At 49.9% G+C, this 26596-nt stretch overlaps 1 protein-coding gene across 3 annotated transcripts in view; it reads right to left on the reverse strand.

Moving 5' to 3' along the window:
• Nucleotides 1-26596, reverse strand: part of ZSWIM5 (zinc finger SWIM-type containing 5) — an 89651-nt gene that overhangs the window by 32868 nt on the left and 30187 nt on the right. Inside the window, exon 1 of one of the 3 annotated variants that reach the window (XM_083846898.1) lies at nt 6339-19019. The exons of the other annotated variants lie outside the window; for them this stretch is intronic. Within the exon in view, the coding sequence (XP_083703024.1) occupies nt 6339-6474 (136 nt within the window). The 5' untranslated portion in view covers nt 6475-19019. Of the gene's footprint in view, nt 1-6338; nt 19020-26596 lie in introns of those variants that run through there. 3 annotated transcript variants of the gene reach the window in all.

Here is a 26596-nt window from a genome sequence, read left to right on the forward strand (position 1 = left end):
CCTTGTCCCAGTCCAGATGCTTTCTCAAAAGGCACAGGGTTATTTTCAAGCACGAAAGAAAAGATCCATGGGGAGCAAATCCCCTTTTGCTGGAGTTTCTGGGCCCGAGCGTCCCATCAATCCAGGCTGCCACCTGGAGCCAGCCCAGCCCTGAGCTGTCACCACCCCGCGTGCCTCAAGGAAACCCCAGCGAGATGCCAAAACTCGCACGCGAGGCTGGGTCCTCCAACTGGGGTCCGCTCCCGACTTCAGTGGAGCCACCCAGATTTCCAACAGCTGAGAAGCTGCCTCCCAGGACATAAAAGGGTTTTAATTAGGAAATGCCTCTTATCCACCCATGGAAGTGTCGCCGCGATGGAATTGCTGATCTTCGCTGCATTTGAAAGCGGAGCAGCGCGCTGTTGCTTCCGTGGTCTTTTTTATGTGGCGATTCCCCGGCACCCCTTACCCCCACAAAACAAAATAATCGCCGCCACTTCAGCGAGGCGCCTGCCACGCCAGAACCCTTTTGAAAAAGGCTGCTGTTGTTTGCATTGACACGCCGCCTCGAGCAGCGGCTCCGCTCCTTTGTTCTACCCTGCGAACCTGGGCTGGCAGGAATTTCCAATCCAGATCCAATTAGCGCAGTGCTTGCACTTTATTACATATATTATCCAACAACTGAATCCGAACCGGCCGCGCAGGGCGTCACGGTAGCGGGCTCGCACCTGCGGCGCGCAGCAGCAGCCCAGCAGCTCGGGTGCAGTTTTGCTTGAGGTGCCCCAAAAGCCAGCCTGCTGCTCGGGGAGGCTGATCTGCAGGGGAAAAGCCTTGGGGTCGGCGACTCGGCCTGAATAAAAATTGAGTTACGTCTACCTAATCCTGTTAAATCGGTCAGAGTCTCCTTGTACCCATTGTTCTGGCTCCTGGTTTAAGGACTCATCCCTGGGTACCTGCTGGTAGGGAATGAAGTTACTCCAGAGCCAGGGGCATCCTTTCTTCTCTTTATTTGCTCCCGTTGCTGACCTGCTTTTCCGAGAGGCAGCTGCCCTCCCACGTCGGCAACTTTTCCAGGCTTTTTGCTCCCCTCGAGCCCATCTTTGCCTTGGGCTGGGCAGCAGCCTTGGCTTTTGCCTCCAACCAAAAGCAGACCTGAGATGGGAGGGAGGGAAGAAGGGAGGGAGGGAGGAGAAAGGCAGGTCTGCCCAGCCCCACAGATGGTAATGTGCTAAGTGGAGACCCGTTAGCATTAAAACCGCCATCAAACAAGGTGATGCTCCTCTCGCTGCTGCCAACGCTCCAGGGCACGACAGCTGCCAGGGCTTGGAGTGGGGGAGCCGACTTGGCACCCAGTGCCATGCATGAGGGGCTGGAGACCATCAGCTCCCAGTGGTGGGACCTGCCTGTGAGGTCCTGCCAGACCCAGCACCAACAAACATGATGCACGGATAAATCCCATTCATTGAGTATTTTGCAACTAACGCCACCTCCAGAGCAGGCCACGGTCAAAACGAAAACCAAGCTCAACTCACTAATATCAAAAACCAAAAGCAAAACCAAGCCTGAGAACCTTGTGACTTGCTTCGTTCACGCATTTCTGTTCCACAGGACCAGCAGCCAGGCTCACAGCCACCCCCCCGTGAAGCACCAGCATCAAACCAGGGCATCGCGGAGCAATGGAGGGAAATGGCACACAACCCTGATCCTCCCTGAGACACCAGACCTTAAAATAGCAGCTCTACAATTTCTAGGGAAGTTATTAGTTATAATTTTCCTGGCCCTCAGAAGCCTTCTGAGGGAATGAGGCAGCCTAGATTCAGTACAAAAGCCTGCTCCAAATTCTTCCCCCAAAAAGACACTTTTTCTATTAAAAATAGTTCTTTTTTTAAAAAAGGGATTATAAAGTCTGACTTTCTAAGTTATTGGCAACGTTGTTAAAAGAACATTGTATTTACTAAGCATTTCAATAGTGTTTGGGTTAATGGCCTCAGTATCAATTTGCTGAAAAGGTCAATTAACTTCCTTCAGAAAACCTGGGTTTTAAGCAGAGAGGAGGGCTCTGCCCTAAAACTGCTCCCCCAGAGTGAAAAACTCTTTGCGACTTCACCCCTTCTCCGTTCCTGCTCTCCACAGCTCAGCCCAGAGCTGAGCACCCACCCGAGCGGGTGCACCCTGGTGGCTCTGTCCCCACCGCTCCTGCTCTTCCCCCTTCACTTGTCCCTGCCGAAGGCGGGGGACGACGCTGTACAGACCCTTTGGGAAGGTGGCTGCCTTCTGGACAACCAGACACACCATCCCCCAGGGAAGGGATCATCCCGAGGGGGAAACTTCATAGAAAACGAGAAATTTGTGGACAACCACAGGAGGGGACACAACCCACATCTGCATCTGCCGACCTTCTGCATCAACTTCTGGAGGCAAACGAGGAAGAACTTCACCTTCCCTCCAGCACCAGCTCCTGCTCCTGGATGGAGCCACGCAGCCAAAGCAGGTTTGGCCGCCGTGCTCCCCGCACGCGCCTGCGGCAGATAAGGGTGTGCTCTCCTGCCAAGTCTTATAGCCCCAATTCATAGTAAACCCATCTCTCTCTTTTTCTTTTTTGCTATTGAATTTCACTAAGGAGACCACAGCCAAACATCTTTACATTGTAGAAATATTATTATTCTTAAATGGCTTAGCTCACTTCAGTAGTTTCACCAAAAGTTAGTGGTTTCCATTTTTTTCCTCCCTAAACCAATAACGCTTACATTTTTGAGCCTATTAGGGCTGCTCCATATAGGGAAATTAACTAGTCATTGCAGAATAAATTATTCAGCAACCGCTGTTCCAGATCAGCTTCCTCCATAGACATTTTATTCCAGAATAATTTTGGAATACTTTGAAAGTGTATTAATTATTCCATAAGGACAGGATTTGAATTCTGGCACCGGGAGTCACTCAGATAACCACTGCCTGATGGTACCCTGCAGTAGTTGTTCTGGTCACTACTCCCTTTATACCACAACATAAAAATGATGAAGTTTTTCTAGCTATCTATCTCCTTAGCTAGTGCTGGAAGCTTCTGCTGCCTCTCCAGCAGGAAGATGGGCACAACCCTGAACAGAGCAATCTCAGAAAAGGAGGTGGGTGGTGGTGGAAAGCATGGGAAGGTTTATGCTGAATTTCAACTTGCAGCAAAAATTGAGTTGAGGAAAAAGCACACGCTTTGATTGGGTGTGGGAAAACGGTTTTTCAAGCTTTCTTTCAACCCATGAGCTACAAGGTGAGAGTAACAGTCTAGTGAAAAGGCTGTGGGAGGTTGCATTATGAGGTGAAGTATTCACCACGTCGCGCTGGGAAACGTAGAAAATGGCTTTTCTGCTTGGGATCTCTGCGCAGAGCCCATCTGGAAGGGCCGGCCCAGTGAGCTGCATGGGGACATCCAGCAGGAACGCACTGTGGATAGGGAACGTGACAAAATGGGTCCCTGTCCACTGCTATCCACGGGGCTCAGCACATTTCACAGGGCAACAGCAGAGTGTCCAGGCACTATTGCTCATGGGACTAGGTGAGCATCTAATAGGGACAGGACCACTGCACACAAGGACACGACACATTTAGAGTCACCGCATCTCTCTGGCGAGCCCACGCAGCCAAGCCTGGGGTCGTGCCTGACGAGCAGTTGGATCCCCTAATGCTGCACAACGAAAACCCTCTGTAGAGCAGTCATCACGCTTTAAATGAAACAGCACTTCAAGAAAACAAACCCCTTTGATCGCATTGTTTTCGCATGACCCTTCTGAAAAGTCAGGAAGGCAGCGGGAGGGCTGCAGAGTTAAGACTTCCCTGCAGTTGCCCTTGCTTGAAAGGAAGGCGGTTGGGAGACAGATGCCTGCCAAAGATGCTCAGCTCCTCTACATCAGCAGTTTGCAGCGTCTTTAGGATGCACATCCCCCCCCCCCCCAAGCCCTCTCACGAGAAGCAGATTCCTGTGGGGTGATTTTAAGCCCCTCGACGCCACGCTTGCTCCTGGCAGATCCCCACAAACCACCCGTCCTGGTCACCCACGTTGTCCCCAGCACCTCCCAGCCCTATGTCAGGAGCCCTGTGCTTTAGAGAGCTCAAAATGGAAAAGCTTCCCCAAAGGACCCATGGCAAAGCATCGGCTTGCCTATTTTTCAGGTTCAGGATGCCTCCACGGCTTAGCAGCCTTCGGAAACCCAAACGGCCACAAAAAGTGATAACAAGCGAAACGCGAGCCATCGCCGCCTCGGGTTGGAAGCGGTTCACAGGCTGCCTCTCTACAACTCGTGGTTCTGATTAAAAACTTAACAGATTTTTTGCTGGAAAGACATTGTTATTCAATACACAAGCTAGACTGCAGGCTCCTTCGTTTGCTTTTGGTGCAGTGCAAACATCTAAAATGACACCGCATAATGACAAGATCTGTCATCGGGACGGCTGGTGCTACATTATAAAGAAAGGAGGCGCAGACACATAACGAAGGAAAGATCCCTTTGCCCTCTCTGGAATTTGTCAAAATTAAAACAAAAGGAAACCTACGCTGCGCAGTTAGCACTAAATACACGGAACCAAAGGGAAAACTGTGAAGCGAGACAGTTCACGGTGGTTTTCTGCCCTTATGTGACACGAAGTCCTTTTGGTGTCAGATGCAGAGCCTCAGACTCCCCTAACCACATATGTGTTTTAATAATTAAGCCCCTTTACGAAGGGAAAGGGGAAAGAAGAAAGGGGAAAGGGGCAGAAATCCTGCAGCACCCCTAGCCAGCTACCTGCCAAAACCCAGTGTCGAAGTCCCCCTGCGCTGAGCCCCTGCCCCAGCTCCCTTCGAGGGCCACTCGGCCCCAGCCCCCGCCGCGCATGCCCCACGGTTATCAGTGGATTTATCTCGATTTGGAATTGGAAGCGACCAAAAGGCAGTGAGCTCAGCATCACAGGACAGAAATGAAGTAAAAAGCAAAACCAGATGAGCGGCTCGGGAGCCCTGCTTCTCTCTTCCCTTTGAAAAGGGAAGCCGGTAATTTGAGACAGCGCCGTTCACAGGAGTTTTACCCACAATCTCTGCAAAGGGCTTTAGGAATTGTCCTGATCAGCATTACAGGGTGCTCGCAGCTGGGGACACGTGGCTGGGAGGGACATCTCCCACCGACCCACAGGGAGGGAGGCACACGGGCGCTGAGCCTCAGGGAGAGGGCGAGGTGTTGGGGTTCGAGAACCACAACCGGGCACATTGGTGGGGTTCTTGGATCCCTAAGTCACTTTTCCTGGCCGAACACAGCGCCTGGCTGCAAGCTTCACAGCCATGACAGGAGGACACGGTGCCGGGAAGGCCGCCACACACGGTGGGATCCCACCGGAGCGCGGATCCCTGTAGGCCGGGCCGGTCTCGCCCCGATGGCACTCGCCATTTTTGCTGCTGTTGCTTAGCGACGAGGACAGCTCGCTGCACTGACGCGCCAGGCGTGTTAAATGCCCTCGCACTTTTGTTTTCGCAGGCGAGGAGCAGGCAGGAGATAAAACAAAAGAGGCCATTTTCTCCCTCCGCGAGGTGCCATCTCGGCAGCTGCGGGAGGATGCAAGCACCCCTCAGGATGCCAGCCCCAACGCGTGCTATGGAGCGACGACGACTGAAGGATTTGGGGTAAAAAAAGGCCCAACGCTTGCTCCCCAATAGCTGGGAGCAATGAGGATGCTGCAGGCGAGCTGTGGGTCCAGACAGCTGCAGGGGATGAATCCCCACCCTCCTCCTGGGCTAGCACTGCTCTAGGCTCACGCTGGACACTGACCTGATGCAGGCAGGGCCTGGCTCCGATATCACCCACACGCACCCACACGCAGAGCAGGTGAATGGCAAGACCCAGGCAACCTCCAAACCTAGCACAGCTCCAGCTGGCTCCTGAAGGAAGCAGCAATGGGTTTCTGGCGTAAAAGGAGGGCTGAGACCTGCCAGCACCAGCATGACGATGATGCTCGTCTGGAAGATGTTCATCTGGGGTCACCTTGCATTGCTCAGGGAGGATGTGCCTATCCATTCATGCCAGACTAACTTCAAGCTAAAGGAGCACAGCATCCAGCCAAGAGCCCTGAGCCAGACCAGCTAAATCCTTCCACCGTGCAAACAGCTGCGAGTGTCCTTGCGCAGAGACCTACTTGCAAGACTTCACACCGCATGCTTGTGCGCACAGGGAACTGTCACATTTTACCGGCTGACATCTATGCACCTGCCTCAACGGCAAACAGTCCCTGCGACAAACTCTCTGGAGCGCACAGGGCATGGGAGTATTTGCCTGCTTTTGGAGGTTTTCCATCTCAATGCAAGCAAAGGAAGCCAGGAGTTGCAGGGAACAGCCCCTCCTCACCTGCTTTTATCCAGTCCTTGGGTGTCTCTGGCGTTCTCCTGGCCCAGGGGAGGACAGGACCAAGAGGACACATCTGCTCACATGGCTGCCCATCCTCACTGAGCTGGCTTGTTTCTCCCCACCTCCCTCGGGGCATTACACCCAGTATCAATAGCACAGAGCTGCTGCAAAACAGTGCAAAGCTTCTATCTGAGCAAAGCTTCAATCCCAGAGCATGCCCAAGACAACCAGCAGACGCCAAATTAAAATGATTCCAGCCCTCAGCAGCCTCCCTCTCTCTCTCTAAAGAGCAATTGCTATTATTAATTTGCTTTCTCCAGATAAACAAGAAATTTATTAAAATCTGAAATAGACTGGGAGCGTGTGGGGCAGCAGAGGGACAGGAGGTTGCCACTTGTCTTTAAAAAAGAAATACTTCTACGCTGGATTACGCTTTCCACTTGCTGGCTCCCCAGGAGCCTATTTCCACATCGTGCGTTTCCTCTGCAGGAGATGGAAACGTCACAAGCTCCAGAGGCAGCTCGAGGGCTCGTCCATCTTCGAGAGGAGGATGCACCAAATTTGGGACCCAACAGGTGAAATGTATATAGAAATAGAAATTTAGTAATAAAAATTAAGCGCATCTCAGTGATGAATGCATCACTGAACACATCTGAAAATGCAGTCTACAGGCTGCTGTCACGGATCATGATCTTGACATCTTACAGAGGAGGCGTATTTTTTGGTTTAAATCAATTCAGCTCCTTGTTTCAGGAAGCCACTCCATTAAACCTAGAGACAAATTCATTGTGGAAAAGAGACCCACACTTGTGGAGAGCTGAAAGCAGATCCTCCCACCCCATCCAGCCAACAAGAAGGTGATCCTCACGGCAGGTGGAACCACCTAACTGGTGGCATGAAACTTCAGCACAGCTTCCTACATCATCCGTGGTGAGGAGAGGTGGTTTGAAGCAGGATGAGCAGCAGTTCCCACCACGCTCACAAAGTGGGTTTGCAAAGGATCTTACAGTCATGTAAGAGCCGCTCCAACAGCCTTGCTTTCATATATCCCCCCTTGCTACTCCAACCATAAAGAAAGGATTAAAAATGGCTGCTGCTAGCACAATGCAAGTTATCAGTCTTATCAGTACGTCGAGCCAAAGCAGAAGCAAATTACATTCACCATATACTCAGCATTTGTGCAGGTAGGAGTGTTTGGGAGATAAGAGGAAAAAACACGCAGCAGATAATCTGGACACCTAAAATACAAGCAGTGAGTTCACAGTCACGGCTACCTTCAGTCCTGGTGGTTTCCTATAGATCAACCTGCCTTTTAAATGAGTGACAGTACTGAGAGAACCTCTGGACAATCGTAATCCTACTCCACAGAGACCTCTAGGATGCAATAAAGCCCTCATCCTCCTGTCTTCTCCTCAATGGCGGTATGGAAACCCACTCCAGCACCCTCAGCATTTCCAATCACATAACCAGTGAGAAGTTCAACTTCGAGAGATCTAGACCACCAAGAGTTTCACTGGATTTAGGCAATTGGTATGAAGTGTGTTGGATGCGATGCCATCAGACCCATGAGTCTGAATAAACTAAACTGAAAAGAAATTAAAGCCAAAAGCACTGTGGGCTGCAAGCTTTACATGATCTTGAAGGCAGAGGCTGCTGAACCCATTACTTCCACTTCAAACATCAATTAAACTCACCTTTAAATTTTCAGCAGCCCGCATCTGTGCTGCCTGGCTATTGAAGCCAGCCAGTAACACTTTTGCACGTTCACTTTGTCTGGTGCCAACAGATCCATCTGCCTCAAATACAGGAGATCTCTTTTTAACACTCAAAAGCTAATGAAAAAAATCCCCTCTGGTGAAAGGACAACACTGGATCAGAGAAGTTTTATTAGCCCTTAACCATGCAAAGTTGGAAGCTCGTCCCCTGTTTAATTCTAATACTCTGACTCTGTTAAACATTAACTGTATAAATAATCAAATACTTCACATGACAGAGCCATACTTCCAATCTGGGGCCAATAACCCAGAGGGTAATGAAGGGTGTAGTCTTCTGGGCTCAAGGATTTCCAGCGCTCTCCAAACACCAGAACAAAGGCTTTCCCTTCCCCCTCCACGGGCTTCAAAGCAAAAGCTTTGATTCACTCAGCGAGACCACATCAAGCCAGAGCACAGGCATGCGAACCTTATATATCTCATCGCACACCCTCTGCTCCAGAGACACATGTGAAACCACCAGCCATTGTGTGGTCTGAGCTCTGTCAAACCACCCGGACCCCCTCCAAAAAAACCTTCCTCCCCATCCTCGCTGCCGCACGGGATGCTTGGGGACAGAGCCTCCCGCTCGCCCCCATCCACCCCCTGCCTCATGCAGTGACCTCACCCAGCTTCCACCCACCGTGGGCATGGTCCTCGACACACAGTGCCACCAAGTCCCCACCGCTTCTCCAGGACGAGCATTTTCCTGGCGAACGGCGCTTGGGTGAGACGGGAACGCGGCTCTCCAAGCGCCTGCGGTCTCACATCCAGCTCGCAGGGGCTGGATGCTCCATGCCACCGAAACCAGCTGCAGTTTCCATTGCTTTTAACAAGGATCGTGACTGCGTGGCACCTCTGAAACTAAGCCCTTGGCTTCCTTGGGCTTCAGTTTCCCCTGAGTACAAAGCTGGCGTAACTCCCCTTCCAGGCTTCACATGGGTCTCTTAAGAAGCAGGCTGAAATTGGCACGTTAGGAAATGACCGCGCCTTTGCAAAACACTATGGAAATAAAGATCTATAGGGGGGGGAAAAAAAAGCCTATTTGATAGAAGTTAAAAATTAAAAGCTGCATTAAAAATATATCAGTCTGATGCTGGCTGTCCCCTTCCTCCAAGGTCAAACAAACTGAGGTGATTTTTTGGAATATGTAATCATCTAATGTCCAGGACTTTGCTGGTTTAGATTGATGCGATCACTTTAATGCTGACTGAAAAGCTTAAAGTGATTTTTGACAATCAAAGCAGCAGGAGCCAAATGGAGAAACATTCGACCCATTGCTCTGCCTAAAACCGTGCTTTCAATACTTCTGAGCTGACTTTGGAAAATTAGTATTGGCTTTGCCAGAACCCAGGAGAGCAATTCCGCATTAATTATCACTCTCACGCTGCAGACAGACATACAAAAAATACAATTGCAAGGCTTGTTCAGAACAGGGGATCCAGCACCAGGGCTCAGCACAAACGTTTTCTCCTTCAAGTGTTATTCAACCGCGCGGCTCCTGGAGAAAGCCCTGGGCTGTGCCTGCGCCGCCAGGTGAAGCGCAGACTCAGCAGAGCCCGCACCACTTCTGTCCACATTGATGAATTGAGCTTCAGCACGCAGCATCTGAGCCGTACAAAACACGACCTGAGGTCAAGTGTGGGATGCGTGGCCCGGTCTTGTGCTACAGCGAACATGAAACCCTTCTGGAAGTGGCACCAAGTCCTCCGGGATGTTTGCTGGAGCACCTCAGCTCCCACTGACAGCCCGTGCGGATGCAAGTGCGAGTGGATCAGACAGAGTGGGCTCATCATCTGAGCAGGGTGCTCACACAAAGCCCCACACCTTCTAGGAAGTCACCGGACTCCTTCCATCAGCTGTGCTGGGAAGGAAAGGCCCATCTCCAGCACTGCACATCCAGCTGCTGATGTCGAGCCCGTCACACCACCTGTATTCGATTAATTAGAGCACAGCGGTGGTGTCTGGAGCTGTACCGTGCTGGTACAGGGGCCTGTTTCAGCAGCAAGCTTCCCTGCTTCCCCCAGCAGAACCCTGATTTATCTCCTCCTGCTTAATGGGGAGAACACAATTGGGATGTACAAGCACAGAGATGGGCTCTTGCTTTGTCTTGAAATGTCTTTGTTTTGAAATGTTTTCTCTGGTCAGTCCATCCTTTCCAGTTCAAAGTCAAACAAAAGAAGCAAATTCACCCAAACTACCTTGTTGCAGCCTTTGGTGCCAGTACCACGAAATGTACCAAAGCAGAGCAGTCCTCCAGCTGTTGCTTGTTGGATCACTCATTTCCCATGGCAGACACATGGAGAACCCAGGCGAGGCAGAGAGAAGACAAGTGTCCTTCTGAAGGGGAACAACTCCATGCCTCATGCAGCTGATGGAAAAGCCCTGCCAGGAGTATTTCCGATGGCAAGAGCTCACGGCGAGGGCTCTGAGGAAGGATCCACACAGCCTTTCCTTGCACGTATGTGGCTCAGACACCTACCAATGCTCACCTCTGGAGATGCAACACTCAGATCACAGTCCAGGCACAAAGAGCCCCAGAGCAGGGGCAAGTAGGCAGCACGATGCTGGGTCTGAGCTGTGCCGGGGCACAGGGATGGGGTGGCTGCCTCCCGTGCCCTCGTACAGCCACCCGTCACCTCAGCACCACCAGCAGCAGGCAGCCCAGGGCTGAGGGGAAAGCCAGGAACTGCAGTAGGGGAAGGGTGGACACGAAGCCAGGAGAGCCAAGGGCTCTTCATTAACCACGCAGCCAAGGAACCATGTCCAGGGAGCCCCTTTTTGACTTGCGTTTCCTCATGCTACAGAAAACTCAGAGCTGATTTTACTCCTGATTTGCACATCCTGAGGAGGAGGGAAGGAAAAAGCCAGGCCATCTGCTCAGGTCCCTGCAGCGGAGGAGAGGGCTGCACACGGCGATTCCCTCGGCAAAGCCCTGGTGCAACACAGGGGCAGACTTTCAGGTTGACTTGGCTGTTTGATTTCTTTAATGCAGTTTTGGACCCAGATGTTTTATAACAAACGCCACTGAGCGCGTACATGCGAGGAAACTAACTCTGATTTGAATATCCCTCAGAGCACACTGCTCTTATTAAACACACTCCGCAGAGCTATTCCTCCATGCAGCATTAGACAGTACAAGACGTTCTGGTAGACTACAAAAATTGGCCCATAAAAAATAAACACTTCTGCCTCACTAAGGGCATCTGGAATTGACCCAGAGAGCTTGTCTATTTTCATTGGTAGTATTTTTGCACAACAGAACAAAGAATTCAGTTCTGGATTTAGAGCAAACGTTCCTCAAACGCTTACAAGGAATCCTTCCTGAAAACATCGGCGAGCACGCCAGCCACCCAGCTCCCCAGGGGAGAACTGGGAGACCACTGTGCGGTCCCGTTTCGTGCAGGCGTTTTCCCCACAAATTCTCCTTCCCGCTGCCTCTCAGTAAATCACATCCTCGAGCAAATAAACTCATCCCCAACACAGGACCCACCCGCTTCCACTCCCACAAGCATCCAAACCCACCGTGGTGCAAACGTGGCAGGAGATGACAGCCAAAGGCAGCGCAGATGCAGCCTTTTATCGTCGTGCTCCTTTGATACGAAACCATGGCTCTGGAAGGAAAACCCATTAACGCCATTTAAACGTGATCCATTGCTACAGTTGCGCAGCCTTTTGCTACAATAAATGTCAGCTAATCATGTCTGCCCTGGCAGCTGAATGCAACAGCAGTGCAAATCCCCAAAAGCAGTTTCCTACTTGATATGTCTGGGGGCAAACGTGAAACCTCCCTTTGCCCACTGCAGTGACCGTGGTCGTTTCTGGACCTTTGGCACATCTGCTGCAGACAGGCAGTGCATCCTGCCATGCTGCTGTCGTAGGACATCAGCAAGACCACGAGCACGAGGCTCGGGAGAGCTCGCCTGACCCTTTCGCTCTGCTGAAGAAGTGAACGAGGAGTCCTCGCATCCATCAGCGATCGGGTCCCAGCTGAGCAGACAGGAATAAACAGCTACGAGACAGCATCGTCTTAAACAGCCTCTTGTCCGGAGACACGTTGCTGGTGACTGCTTTCTCAGGGCTCTTCAAATTCCTGCTTCAAGCCAGGCAGAGCGGAAACAGGAACCATGGGCTCCCCCATACCAGATCCTACCCAGGGACTGCTCTGCTGCCTGTCTGGCTCCTTCCTTCTCAACAAAACACTCCAAAAATGAAGAAAAACAAACTAACGTCATGACACTTTTCACAAGACAGACTCCTGGCTCTCCAGCCAGGCCCAACTGCAGACGCTACAGAAGTATATTTATTTTAAAGTAACTATTTGAGCTGGAGTTTGAAAGCAGAACAATCCTTTTTCTAAGTGCTTGCGGTTGTTTTAAGAAACGATTTTAGCAACAGCTACATTTCAGGCTCTCTTTAGAGAAACCTTCTGCTGATCTCGGATGCGCGGTGCCAGCATCTCTGCAGACCCACGCTGCAATGACAGAAACACCACCCAGCAAAGGGCCTCTCGTTACTCGAGTCGCCCACGGTTAGGAAACACCAGAGCGAGACAAACTGACCTGGTGCGCCGGTGTTACACAATGCCATAGCGTGCTTTTCCCCTGCCCTGGAAGGTCCCTCTCCTCCTCTTCCTCTTCTGGTCGCTGTCCCAACCCCTTCCCATTTTCTGCCCTTGTTCAGGCCACCTCCAGTTTTGCCCGTGTTCCCTGCTAGCCCCGTTCCCAGCTAGCACAGGAGCTGCTGCGGTCCTGCTAGCCCCGGGCTAGCACGGGGGAGTCGCTGGCTGGGGATGGCCAGCGTCCAGTCCTGCCTCCCCGGGGAGCCGTGTGGGAAGGAGCCTTGTCCATTGTGAAGGCGCTCTGGTAATTACCAGCTGCTGGAATCAAACGAGTCTCTGCTGAGCGAATGCAAATTCCAACTTCTCATCGGTTTGGCCACATTTTCAGAGGGATGGCAAAGGCGTCTCACAAAATGGGCACCTCCTCCCCCTTGCTCTCGCGCTAAGCTTCGCAGCAAGCTCCAAGAAAAGCTCCTCAGACTTCTTCAGCAGGGCGAAACCAACATTTTTTTCTCTGGGCTCGCTCTCCAAAATGGCAGGACCATTTTAGACTCATTTTTTTTCCCCTAAAATAAGAACTGTTTGAGGCAGACATCCAGCATGGAAATTGAGAGCACGGATGGTTAAAACCCTGACAAAATTACAAGCAAAACTGAAAACAGGGTCTTGTCTTGAGAACTGCTGGGCAAATCTTAATAATAGATGGTGCCACCAGCCCCGCCTCCAGTAATCTCATCTCCAGGCAAACTGCTTCCAGACACCCGCTCGGCAGCACGACAGCACCCATTTCAACTCACTCCTCGCCTGTGCAGACGCTGAAATTGAAACAGACTGACAGCAGGATAATTTAGGGGAAAATTACATTTTCTATATAACTTTCCTACGTGACTATATTTAGCAGATGGAGAAACAAAGTATATGTATTCAGTAAATATATATTTCTATATCCATAAAATTATAAACACATATGTATGTACCACAGAGATCTTAAGTCTATTTTAAGATGCTCTTCAGATGTGGACCATTAAAGCCTACAATATAGCTCCTTCACCATATTATAATAAATATGGAAAACGAATAATCACTTCCCAACTCTTGTAGGTCACGAGAGACCTAAAGATGATCTCGTTCACTTCTGGTTGCCCTCCTTAGTGCCGTTTCATAGGGAAATTGGTTTCATATGTGGGCTGCCTGCACCTCGCAGCATCGTTTTGCCTGCAAACCTAATTTAGCGAGCTGCCGAAATGCTGTAATGTAAGCAAGCATCAGTTCCAGACCTCCGAAATCCATAGGGTCAACACCAGCAATGAATTCCCCGCCTGACAGACTGCTAGCTTTGCAAGAAGAGCAGAACCAGCGTCTCTCCACCTCTGGCGTTCAGGAGGCATTAATCACACTTGCATCGTTCCAGCTATTGGAATTTCTGATCCGAGCTGATTAATTTCCTCCCTGTGCCCGTTTCAGCTGCTCACGAGGTCTGGGACATGCCTCTGGGGAGGGATGCTGAGCTCCTTTTCCTGATTCCAGCATGGCCAAAGCCAGGAAACACAACAACTTTCCCTACCTTGCTTCCTCAGACTTCTGTCCCTGGGGAGGGCGTGAGGTTTTAATCAGCACCTGGAACTGTATCTATCAGATATGCTAATGAGGTGCCTTACCTTAACAAACACCCTCAAGAGCAGACTCATCTATCTTAATTGGTAAACGCTTCATTAATAATGCAGCTGAAGAGTCTCAGAGCTAGAAATATAAATAGCAAGTTCTGATGCAAGGGCTTTTTTTGTTCTGTCAGTGCAGATCGGGAAGAAAGGTCTCCTCCGCGCAGCCCCAGCCCTGGCTGCGGACAGAGGAGCCCTTTGCAGGGTGCACAAAAAGCTCCTTTCTGTCTTCGCGGGGACCGAGTTCAGACCATCCCTTCAGAAGGGAAGGCAGAAAGGCACGCTGGAAGGCAGTCCTGGGCTGGAAGGCACCAAGGAGCACGGGAATCCGTCAAGCAGCATCGCAGAGGTCAATGTGACAACGCTACCGAGACAGTGGCTTCCAGCCCGCTGATCGATTACAGGAAAAGCATTAAAACGCCTGCTCAGTTAAGTCACAAATTCCAGTCCTATGATTAACGCTGCTCTTAGCCAGGGAGCAAAGCAAAGGCTCAAACATCACAACCAGAAGGGACGTCTGAAGAAAAAGGTCTTGTGTGTCTGAGACCATATATTCTGCAGCACGATGACCCCGGGCCTACCGTGCTAATCTCCAGCTTTCCATTTTAAGGGCTCTGCCAAAACAAGACAGGGGAGTCTCTGAAACCCAGCACTATTCATGAATTCCAGGGGTGTTGAAATAGTAGACTTGGGTTCTCCTTTTTTCCTTTCTCTTATAAATTCATCCTGCAGACAAAAAGCCAGACAATTAGGGATTTTAAGCATTCTCAGTCCAGCTGGAGACTTGATCTTGCTGATCTAATCAAGTTTCTCACGGCGATGACCAGTATTTGTACACAAGACCATTTTTATAATGGTTTTTATAAGGCTCGGCTTATCAGTCCCTTCTGAAACCCAAACGGGTCAGAGGGGGGGCGTTAAATCTCAACACAGAAGAAATAATTTCTGGGGTTTCTGGAGTTTGGGTACAACAATTGTTGGTAAATCTCTTCATCCTGATGGCATTTGCAGTATTTAAATAAACAAAGTGCTAGATCAAATCCCAGATAAACAGTTTTTGGCAAAAAAAAGTTAAATATCGCAAGCAAGGAGATTTCGGCCACTTTTCTTGGGGAAAAACTGCCAAACCAATTTTGTTCCAGATTCCACTATCGTGTCCACATCTTAATTTTATCTAAGCAACCCTTCTCCGACCCCAACTCTGACAACTCTCAAGTCTCTTTCTGCATTATTTATGGTATCTTTCTACAGCAACTGGCTCTTACAGACAGTCAGAGGCTTCTTTCAGAGTTTTTTTAATGTGTTTCTAGTACCAGACTTACAAAACAAGGCTGCTGTACAAGTCCCGCTCCTACAAAACTTCAGCGTGACTTCAGGTCCTGTGCTTAAAAGTCATTTGGAAATTGCTCCTGGGCACATGTGAAAACTCCTGATCGGAGCAAAAAGGCTGGCCAGAGATTATTGCCAAAGGACCAGGCGGAGTCATACCTGGAAACGTCGTTTTTTCCCCAAACCCCGTTCCAAATCCCACTTAGTGCTTGTGGGTTAACTACAGCAATAAACACTTCACAGGGTGCTTGCCAAAGGTAAGCAACGTACTTTTCTGCACGCGTGAGGAAGCGCAGATGAAGAACACCTCCCAGGCCAGCAGCAGCAAGGCAGGGGCATGCAAAGCCAAGCTGAGGGCTCTGCGTGGACACGAGTGCCTCGTGCTCCTGCGTGAGCGCAGGCAGAGGGGCGCAGCGCTCCCCATCCCGCCTGGTGCCTCTGGCTGGAAGCTTCTCATACAAGACAAATGCATCATTGTGCAGGAAGCCTTGCAGCGGGCCAGCCCGGCAGGACATCAAGGACATTGGAAACTGATTTCTCCGGCCAGCCTGAGCTCCCCAGACACTGCCTGTTCCCGCCTCCCACCCCACTGATTAATGGCTCTCTGTGACAGTGGTTAATAGGATCCTCTTTGAAATCCAAATAACTAGCATTAGTGACCTTAGAGCCCTGCCTGCTAGCTGGACGTACTGCCTGCTTTTAATTCTCTTTGTCTCCTGTAGCATCTTCCAGACCAAAGCTTGCTTTCCCGGCTGCCTGCCCCTACCCGTCCCCAATAAGCCCCCGTACGGCAGCAGCACCCCAACCTAGCAGATCTCCCCTTCCCTCCGCAGACCCCGCGTGGCAATGGACTTCCCCACACAAAGCCCGAGCCAAGGAGTCACAGCAAAGCTCCCTGGCACAGGGAATTGCCACCAAGCCTGCCTCAGGGCTGATTCTCAGCAGCCAGCAATTTAAAGCCAAAATTCATTGGGGTCCCTTGCTGTTACCACACCTAGCTCAGGAAAAGCCTGTCTGTAAGAGACTAACATTTAGGCAACCAGCTCTGACTACAGAAAATCTCCTTCTTCCCTTTCTTTTCTTTTTTTTTTTAATCCATAACCACCAGCTTTAAAGCTTTAAATCAATATCCCCTCTTGCGATCTGCATTCAGCGAGGAATTATTCACATTGAGAGATTTAAAAATTAAGCTAAACCCTGCAGGGCCCAGGCCAAACTTAAGTCACAGCAAAGCTTTAAACACTGGATCAGGGACACAGCATGAGCCGTGTCCTGGTCTTAAATGCAAACTAAATGCAGAAAACAAAGCCGACATTGCTCTGTTAAAAGGAAAAACCATAAACGGTCCATGCTGCGGCTTCTCCCGGGGACACAAGAGACACGGGCCATCCTTCTGCCAAGAAAGGTCAGCCAATTCCAAACTTCTCACAAAGGAAAGAAACTAATTGTCCCCGCAAGGGAAAGAGACTCACTGTCACCGTTTGAAGGAGAAAAACGGCATCTGATCCATCCACTGATTCAGACAGGCGGCGCGTGGTCAAAGCAGGGCAGCGCCGTGTGCTCTGTTTGCGGTGGCACCCACGTCCACGGGAGCAGCAGGTCCTCAGCACCACTCCGCTGCTGATGCTCACACCACCAGCCCCAGCCAGCCCTGAGCTGGGCAGAATGCGCCAGGCACTGAGCAGAGTCCTCAGCATCCCCGGAGGGGCTGGTTTTAAGGAACAATGTAAGAGGAGAGAGAGGGGGAGAAAAAACCCACAACCTAAACCAGCTCCTGTTCGTGCCCTTGAGGAACGCCAAGGCAGGAAAGGATGGATAAAGAAACAAGGGCTTATTGATAAGGGAAATTCCCATCTGGGGTGTAACCTGCTCAGTTAGTAGGGACAGACCTCCTGTTCCCCATCTCTGCTCCCACTGCAGGGACACAGGCTTGCAAGAACCACACAAGGAGGCCTCAAACCTACCCCACCGTCCACCTGATGCTGTGACAGCTGCTCCACGGTAGCAAAGGCAGCGAGCTGGATATAAGCAGCCCAGGAAACAACAGCTGCATTTCCACCACCCCCATAGTGGTGTCTGAATGAACGCTGAAAGCCTTCCCCCTTCCCTGCTTGAGGGATGTTCATCTGGACTGCGCGGAGTGCGTCCTCCATCCCACAGCTACCAGCCCAAGGTAAGGCTTGGCCGGGACTGCAAGGGTGAAGGAGCTGGAACAAGGATCTTCTGTCCCCAGATCCTCCCATTGTGCCCTCGCCTCCCACAGGTACGAAGTGCACAGGGGGCCTCGAGGCTTGAAACCTCCCCAGCACAGAGGTTATACCCCGTGTTCAACCCTACAAATGCCCACACGCAGCCACTTCCCTGGCTCTGCCACCCGGGGTGAATGCCCAGGCCTTAATATTTGTAAAGTCCTTAGGAAATCCTTGGAGGGGAAGAACAGAGTATTATTATGAAATAATAGCTTTTTATTCTGCTCCATCTGAAAGCAGCGGTTCTTTGTTCGGCCCTGCGCTGTCTAAGCCAAGGGTTAAAACTTAACTCGCTTGGATGTAAGAAGGCCATCCCCTGCAGCGGGGGAGAGGCAGACTTCTGAAGATCTGAAGAACAAGATGTCTTTCTAACCTGTTCGGACTCCAATAAGCAGCTTTAGCTCTAACAATAGGGGGCTGAAAACCCAAATGCCCCAAAGCCTGGAGGCAATCAGCACTGTTTAAGCATCCACAACTGACATTTCTAACACCACCTGAAACGCGTATTTTCCTTTCTGTTTCAAAGCCTTATTTTCCAATCAGATTGTGTGCAGGATAAATACCCTTAGACGGTGACAGCAGGCACTGCACAAGAAAATTGGGGATAATGGTAAATGCAAAGATTTACAGATACTTATCTCAGCATCTGCAAGAAGTATTAGCTTTGAATGCGGTGTTCAAACACAACGTCAATCACCAGAACCCAGAGAAACTGCAAACTTGCTTAGTGGAACTCAGCCCTAAAATAAATAATTAACAAAAATAACAGAACTAGGTCTTTAGAGACCATCTCTCGACTGGGAAGTAGCAGCTGCATGCATGAAATGCCAGGCTGGTCCGGGCTGACAAAGCACAAGCACAGCTGAGCAACCAAGAGGAACGACCCCGGCGCACTGGGAAAGCGCGCGGTGGTCAGAGCTCTCATCGGGGACGCAGGGCACCCAACCGAGAGCTGCCAGGAGGGACCCTGTAAGTGACCACCGCTTGCAGACACTGACCTAGGAGGAAAGGATGTGCAATCAGGTCCCTAGACCCTAATGAGTCACCTCTGGAAAGAATGCAACAGTCACCAGCTGAAAAATATACGAGTATTAGCAAGATCAATGAAGAGGAGAGATGAAGACGCCTCTTCAACAGATCTTCTTACCTCTCAGGGTCCAACATGCACCAGTATCTCTGAAGACGTGTCTGGACCTTCTTCAGCTGGTCAGCCATGCCATGGAAGTACAGCAAGCTCTTCGACCCACTGACTGTCAGCTCCTTCCCATGCACTTGCTTTCAGCATTGAACATCTTTCACACCCCTGGTGTCAGCCGGGCACGCAACCGATCCTCGAGATAAACAGCCTGACATCTAACAGCAAGACTCGGGCCACGGCCATAGATCATCAACAGAAAAAAGCAAAGCTGTGATTTGAAATCTTATCTGGTTGCTGCAGAAACACAGCGGAGAAGGTCAACTTTCCATCATTCAGCAAAGAGACTCAGCGCCAGCATATAAAGGAACACTAAAAAATATCACTGTTGAGTTAAGACAACTTTGGGGTTTCTGCTTTGCAGCCAAATATCACTCAGCGGCCATTAAACAGATTTTTTAGCCATCAGTGGAACATTAGAAATTCCATGAATTTGAAGTTTATTATTTCCACGATACAGTTTATATTTTTTTTTTTTTTTTTTTTAGGATTTATACTCCTTGGCTTCACTGTTTCAGCTATAAATAAAACCATTTGCTAAGTTGGCTGATACACTGCAGCCCATGACTGGCACATTTATGCAAGTTGGCTGAAAAACAAGACGGTTCAAGGAATCGCCAGAAACACTAAATCCAGTTATTTCAAATCCATTTTGAAACATCTAATAAATCTGCAGGGATCACTTGATATACAGAACTGGCTAAACTCAAGTAGTCGTGCTTCTGCTCAGCATCTCTGACGTTTATGGAGTGGCTGATGTGCGTTTCACAGCTTTCAATCTCAAGTCCTTCACAGTCCATCACCAAAAAAAAAAAATCATGTCTCTGGATAGTTTTATGAAAGGAAGCTAAGAAAAGGAAATAGCAAAAGAGAGCCAGCAACGGCAAATGGTAAGGAGACCTACATCCATGGCTTCCCATTTTGGTGGGATGCACCAGGCAGGAATGGGACAGGGCACGCAGGGATGTTTGCGCTCTGACAGGGCTCCAGCGTGGCAGGGCTGCCTCTGGCACATCCCAACTCAGGCCTAAGTGCTGCTGTCTGCCAGCGACGTGCCACCAAGTAGGATGCAGGAGGGCCAGCAAGAAGCACGGTCCAGCCTTTGAAGCTCTGTCAAACCCCAGTCAAGCCAGTGCTCCACTTCTCTGATCCAACTATTTCCTGGTTCTTACTGACTGAACTCAGCAAGCGTTGCTTCATCTGCTCCCACGTTAGGCATCCCAAGCAATAAGATATCCTGTGTACACTCAGGGGACTGGTCCCTGCTCCCCCAGATCTCACTGAAGACACTTTTGTCGATAAGAGAAAACACAGCAGCTTCTTGAGAGAGCATAACCGCCCCTTCTGTCAGCTGTACACCTACAATGAATCTATTCCACAGACCTGAATTGCCCCTGAGGCTTGTTCACACTGTCTTTTGTACACGGAAAGCATGTTCTTATCATGTGTTATGGCAGCAGTGAGTGGGTGCTAGGAGGGAAAAAGTACCAAGTGGGCCAGAGTGCTGCAACTCTGCTTGAAATCAATGTAAGTGTGGGCTCATCACAAGCAAAAAGCAGATCTGGAAGCTGCTCTGGTCCATCAGCAAGCTCCAGCTGGACAGTGAGCCTGCACACCTACCCTCCATGTCTAAGGGAGTTGGAGAGCTTTAAGCCTCACAAGGCTGGGCCAGCAGCTAATGCTGCCTTGGACTAAAGTTGTACAGCTTCTCAGGTAGATGAAAATTCTGAAATCTGCCCAACTCTCAGTGCTCGCTGGTTAATATGAGGCAAATGATGAAAGATGTGATCACAGAAGGCAAAAATAAAGATATCCAACTTAATGTTTTTTATCATAGCGCTTGTAATCTGTGCCCTGGGAACTACTCGGCAACAGAAAGCAACTCTAGCCTCAGGATACATCAACAGATCTTACACCAGCACACGAGGGACTGACGGCAGCTTTACTTCTCCAGTAAGATGAGCAAGGCAACGGAGAAGGCAAAAAAGTCACCTCACCGGAAAAGGGCTGTGCGTGAACCCCAAGCTACAGAGGCAAGGGCTGAATATGCAATGGGAACCTTTGTATGATTACTTTCTGAACAAAAAACACCTTGCAAAGCTGCTCAGACTGGTCATGATCAGTGTTGCAAAAGCAACGCAGGCCCTCCAGGAACAAAGTCAAGTTGTGTGGTGCCTTCAGCCACAGGAGAGCAACTTGAGCCCTGGGGAACATGCAAAACTCTGAGCCTTGATTAGGCCAAGAGAGATGAGAGAGAATAAATCAGAGTACTTATGCAATAGAGTCACACCATGGCTTTTACCCCTGCTGCAGAAGGCTGTGTGTCAAGGCAGGACTTGGTATTCTTTCAGCCACCAGAGCCATCCCTAATTCTGAGTTTCGGTTTGGAGTCTCTGACCTCAAGACCAATAGTTTGGGTATCCTCCCTCATAGCTACATGCTGGGGCTTCGGAGCAATAATAATCCTTTCAGGTAAGGCAAACCCAACTCTCCCTCTGCATCTCCCAAATTGCATTAATAGATAGCTGTCAGCAGCCATATTTCATCCACAGAATCATCACCAAAAAGCACTGATTAACATGTAAAACAGCTGGAATTTTTAATCGCTCCACACTAGCTGGTTAAAAGCTGATGAGCCCCCAACAGCACGCTATGTAATTTGCTTCCCAGCTGCCCCAAACTCTTAGAGGATAAAGCTGCAGACCAATGTGACCACACAAAGCACCCAAGGCCTTGCAAGCCAACACTACAAATACCTCTTCTGCCTGTGCTCCTGCCGCTGGGAGCCAAAAAGCAATCATTTCCTGCTGCTCCCTGGTGCAACGGCTCAGAAATTGCTGAGTTCGACCTTACTTATCGCTGGATGTAGTGCAGTTCTGTTTTCTAATCCCCTACATCTGCATTTCGTACAGCCCTTTTCTGAGGCTCTTCAGATTTGCGTTACAGTTTATCACCCTGCTCAGGCAGGATGACGCATCTTCAAACTTTCCACTCAAAAGAAGCGCTGAGGGATGAAACCATTCAAAACCCAAGAAGCTGCCTCAGAAGATGGTCCCCACAGAATATGGACAGCAGGATTGTTTTAAAGTCATAAACTTGATGAGACAAGGGATTATCTGTGCTGCTGGAAAGACTCCTTAGTTTCTGGTATCATAACAAAATATTGAACCATTTGAGAAATTTCCTTCATTTTTCTGAAAGCCTTGAAGATGACAAACTAGTGCGGAGCTCTGAGAGTGGAAAAAAAAACATTTCTGTTCTCCTACCTTGAGAGCAGAAAAAGGCCTTCCAGCACAGACCTAACAAACGGCCCCTTCTCCTCTACCCCAGCTCTACCCTGTCTATCTCCAACTCAGACAACCCTACAGCAACATAGACCCTACAGGCCCAAACTGAAGTTTCTTCACCAATGCATGCCAGCACTCAGAAAGGGTTTATTGTAGACTCTAGAAGCTCAGATAGATTTCAGAAGTTTTAAAGTTCCTGGATCCAAATGAAAAGAAAAAGTCCACCCTGGCAACTATTTTTGGTGCAAAAGCCCAAGAGGAGCCAGACTCTCTGGAAGCCAGTCAACACACACCCCAAACAGAACAAGATCTAAGGGCAGAGATGATGCTGCTAGCTGGCTTCACACGGGGTCGACCTTTACAACCTTCTCCCCCTTGTCAGGCCCTCAGTATCACACCCACCCATGGGTTCCTGGAGACCCCATCACACATGGGAGAGCATTTGCTCGGATTCACCAAGGCTTCAGGGTCTGCCTGGCACACATGCACCAACCCAAACAACAAAGACAAAGGAAGCCTCACCCCGTCTTTCCATCAGGACCGCCCTAACATGCCGAGCCCTATTTTTGTGCCTCACCACTGCTTTTTAGAGAACCTGACCACTTCTGAAACTTGGACACCTCTGCCAAATCTCACTGAAATTTGACATTGGCTTCAGAGCCACTGGGCAGGGAACCTTTCTTCAGGCCACCAGCCTGCAGCCCACTCATCCTCTTTGCCCCCCAGGCTGCCTCTGATCCAAACCAGCTCCCTGAGCACCACCCCTAGCGCCTCACAGTTCAGTGGGGGGGGCTCTCCACAGGGGCTTGGGCTGCGTTTCAAAGACAAAGCATTGCCAGAACAGGAAAACCTTGGATAAAAAACAAACGAGCAGCTCTACTGTCTCCATCAGGCCTGCAGGAAGCCGAGGACGCCTCCAAACACACAACTGACAGGGCCCCCCAGCAAGGGCGCTAAGCCGGGAACCACGTGGCCTGACAACCCCAAAGAGCACACGCTGCCTCCCACATCAGAGAGGAGCATCCTCCAAGCCTTGAAGGACTATTTGTACATGAGGCTGTATTGAATTAGGGCAGAGATACTGTCATGGCTCCCATTAGGAGTGTATACTTGGCCTCCCCTCATGGGCCTGCCCAGCCTGGATGTTAACACACCAGGCTGCTGCTAGTGCTGAAGGCCACTGCACCGTTGGGGCAGTACCTTCAATGGGAAGGTTTGGGCAGGATAGGCTGAAGAATGGAGAGCAAAGCCTTACTCGGTCCAGCAACAGGCAGAGGAACCCAAGGTAATATCCTGGGTCCAACAACCAACCAGTACTGGGAGCAAAACCCAACGCTTTGCTCTACTAGGGGCTGGTCTTGCACAGTCAACGCTACTGGGCCAAACCTCTGCCTCAGCTGAGCTCATGGAAAATGCTGGCTAACCCAGGGGAATATCTGTCAGCCTTTTGTGCTTGGTTTATCATCTGGAGAAGGCAGGACCCTCCACAGTGCAGGCACATGCTACAGCCACTCCAATTCCAGAAGGAAACTTCTGCCACTACATGTGCAACCACTTTTGTGCACTCTGCTCCAGTGATGTTCCCACATTCAAGAAAAAAATGCATTCCCTTTGATTAGATTAAGTTAGCCGTTTTTACTAAGAGTCAAGCTAGACTCTGTGACTACCTTAGAAACCATAAAAGCTGGCTTCCTTGGATCTGAATTTGTCTTAAGATCTAAAGGAGGAAGAAAAAAAAAAGGAGGAACTCTAAGAAGAAAATGCCTTTTTGTCCCCTCCTGGTGATTTCTTACTGTCACCTGGGTTTGGCGTGCAGACACACAGCACTGCTAGCACCCACGCTGACAGAGAACCCGCTCACACCAGTGGCAGAAAAACAACCAGAGCACTCCCGGCCCCCCAGCCCACTCATCTCCTTCCCTGGGTGGTACAGCACCACCATTTATTACAAACGGTGTCATCAGTGATAACCAAACACGACACCCAGTCACCCCGATTTCACGGGCAGTTCAGTTGCCCTGAAGAAGGGACAGTCATTCCACTGCCTGGGTGAAATACAATCAAATATTTAAATGAACGTTTCTCCTCCAGGTCAGCTGTGCCCTCCTCCTGCCGGCGGCTACCAAGTGGCAAAGCGATCTCCTCGCATTACCGTGACAACCCAAGGATGCGTTACAGCAGCAGCGAAGCTGCTGAATGGCGGAGTTTCGGTACTTGACACGCTACAATAGGATACGTTTGCCTTTTCTCAGAAATGAGAGGCCGACATTGTGAGGCATTTAAAGTCAGACATCCATGTGAGGCCATCACCACACACAGGCTCAAAAAGGCTTTGTCTACCCTTCCAAGAGAAATTTCATAATATGCGAGGGTGAGCAGTCAGCAAAAGACTTGGATCTCTCTACTTATAATCATCTACGGTTTCCTCACAACGGGCCTGAATACATCTTTGATTGGTTATGTACTAGAGGAACTGTCCCCAGCGTGGTGCCAGACATGTGCGGCGCAGGCCTGGGTTGGACTCTTGAGCAGGAAGAAGAACTCAATTCAGCAGCCAGGCTCGAAGAAAAATAATAATAATAATAATAATAACAACATAAAAATGTGGCAATTATTTCATCCCAAATGGTTTCAAGCTATTACTGGTTCAATAAGGGCTTGCCTGGGAATTAAAGGCTAGAGCACTTGCAGTCCATCCCCCACCCCCCAGCCCAGGCTACGAGCCAATTCCCAGGCTACAGCTCCTTCACCCACAAGGGCATTTCCAACCCTGCCTCCCCACAACAGCCTCCGCTTCTCGCCCCAAAGGGCAGCCCATCCCTCGGGACGCCGGTCTCCTCGAGCATCCCGCATGAGAGAGCGGCCACCTCGGCGGGCAGGACCCCAGCCCCTGGCCCCCCCGGGGGCACGGATCCAGCACTCATCCACCGCACAAGTGGCTTTCCTGTTGTTGTGCGTGAACAAAAGACGAGCGGCACAGTGGGCCCCGAGAAGGGTGCCTTCCCTTTAATGAAGGTGATTTCAATCCGAGTGAATATTCATAAAATTACCCCGGCTCTAATTTGTATAAAATGACAGCCTGCAAACCAGGGATGATTGAAGAGGACCAAAATCATTTTGTTTGATTACAATCTCCCCTCCCTCCTCCCCCCAACCTTCATTATCTTTTATGTCTATTTAAACTCTGGACACTGCATATTCATCTCAATCCTCCCTCCATCTCTCCTTCTGTTTGTGGGTTGCTGCTTTTTCCCCCCCCCTCCCATCTCTCCTCTTTTCATTGTAATTTTCTTCTTGCTTCTGTTGTGCATTCAGGGATTTGAGGAGGTTTTCTGGGGGTGGGGGTGGACTTCATTTTAAAAAAAAGTGTGTTGTCTGGATAGAAAATTACATTTGCATGCTCGAGGGGCCTGAGGGCTTCTCTGTGGGCTTGGCAAAGATCCTACCTCGGAGGGGGGAGGGAGGTGGAAGATGCTGATTTGATTTCCTCCTCTTCCCACCCCTTCCCCCTTTCCTTTCCATATTATAAATGTCTGCCTGATTTTTCTTTTCTTTTTCTGCATGTGCAAACCACTTGAAGAACAATGGCACAGATTAGAGGCCTTCCTTAGGGCTGTTTATGAATGCAGTTGTGGAGTTCAGCAAAGCAGAAACATTACATACAGTAATTGGACATTTAATTACTAATGAAGCTAGCAACTGAGTATTTTTTTTTCCAAGGGTCTGAAGCAATGTGACAGACCCTCCAACTGCAGGTTTAATTATGGCTGGAGATGGGCTTAATACTCAATCTTACACTCTATTACCCTCTTGAAAGCCCTTCTGCCTTTTATTCATAATTTTTATGCCCCTGTTCCCTCCAAGGAGGGAAACATTGCAACGTTCAGGCCAGTGGACAGGATAATGCTTCTGCTGCTTTTCTCTATTGCTGCAAAACCAAAGCTGCCCCAGCAGCCAGCCTTGGGCAGGCTTCCTAAGGAGCCAGCTCTCCTAGGAGCGAGGAGGGAAGGGACACACTTTGGTAGCTCAGAAGAGTCACAATCGACCCCTCCTTGCAGGATTATTTCCAGTTTTGGTCCCACATAGGTTTTTGACATCTCAGACAGCAGGTTTATGTTCCTTCTTTTAACGCCAAATACTCCAACCATTGTCCCGTAACTTAATGAGATTTCATTTCCTCTTACTATTTAGCTTAGGTTTTCTTTTCCTTCTTCCCCCCACCAAGGCA

Source organism: Anser anser (assembly GCF_964211835.1).
Source record: "Anser anser genome assembly, chromosome: 8".
In the NCBI taxonomy this organism is placed as follows: domain Eukaryota; kingdom Metazoa; phylum Chordata; class Aves; order Anseriformes; family Anatidae; genus Anser; species Anser anser.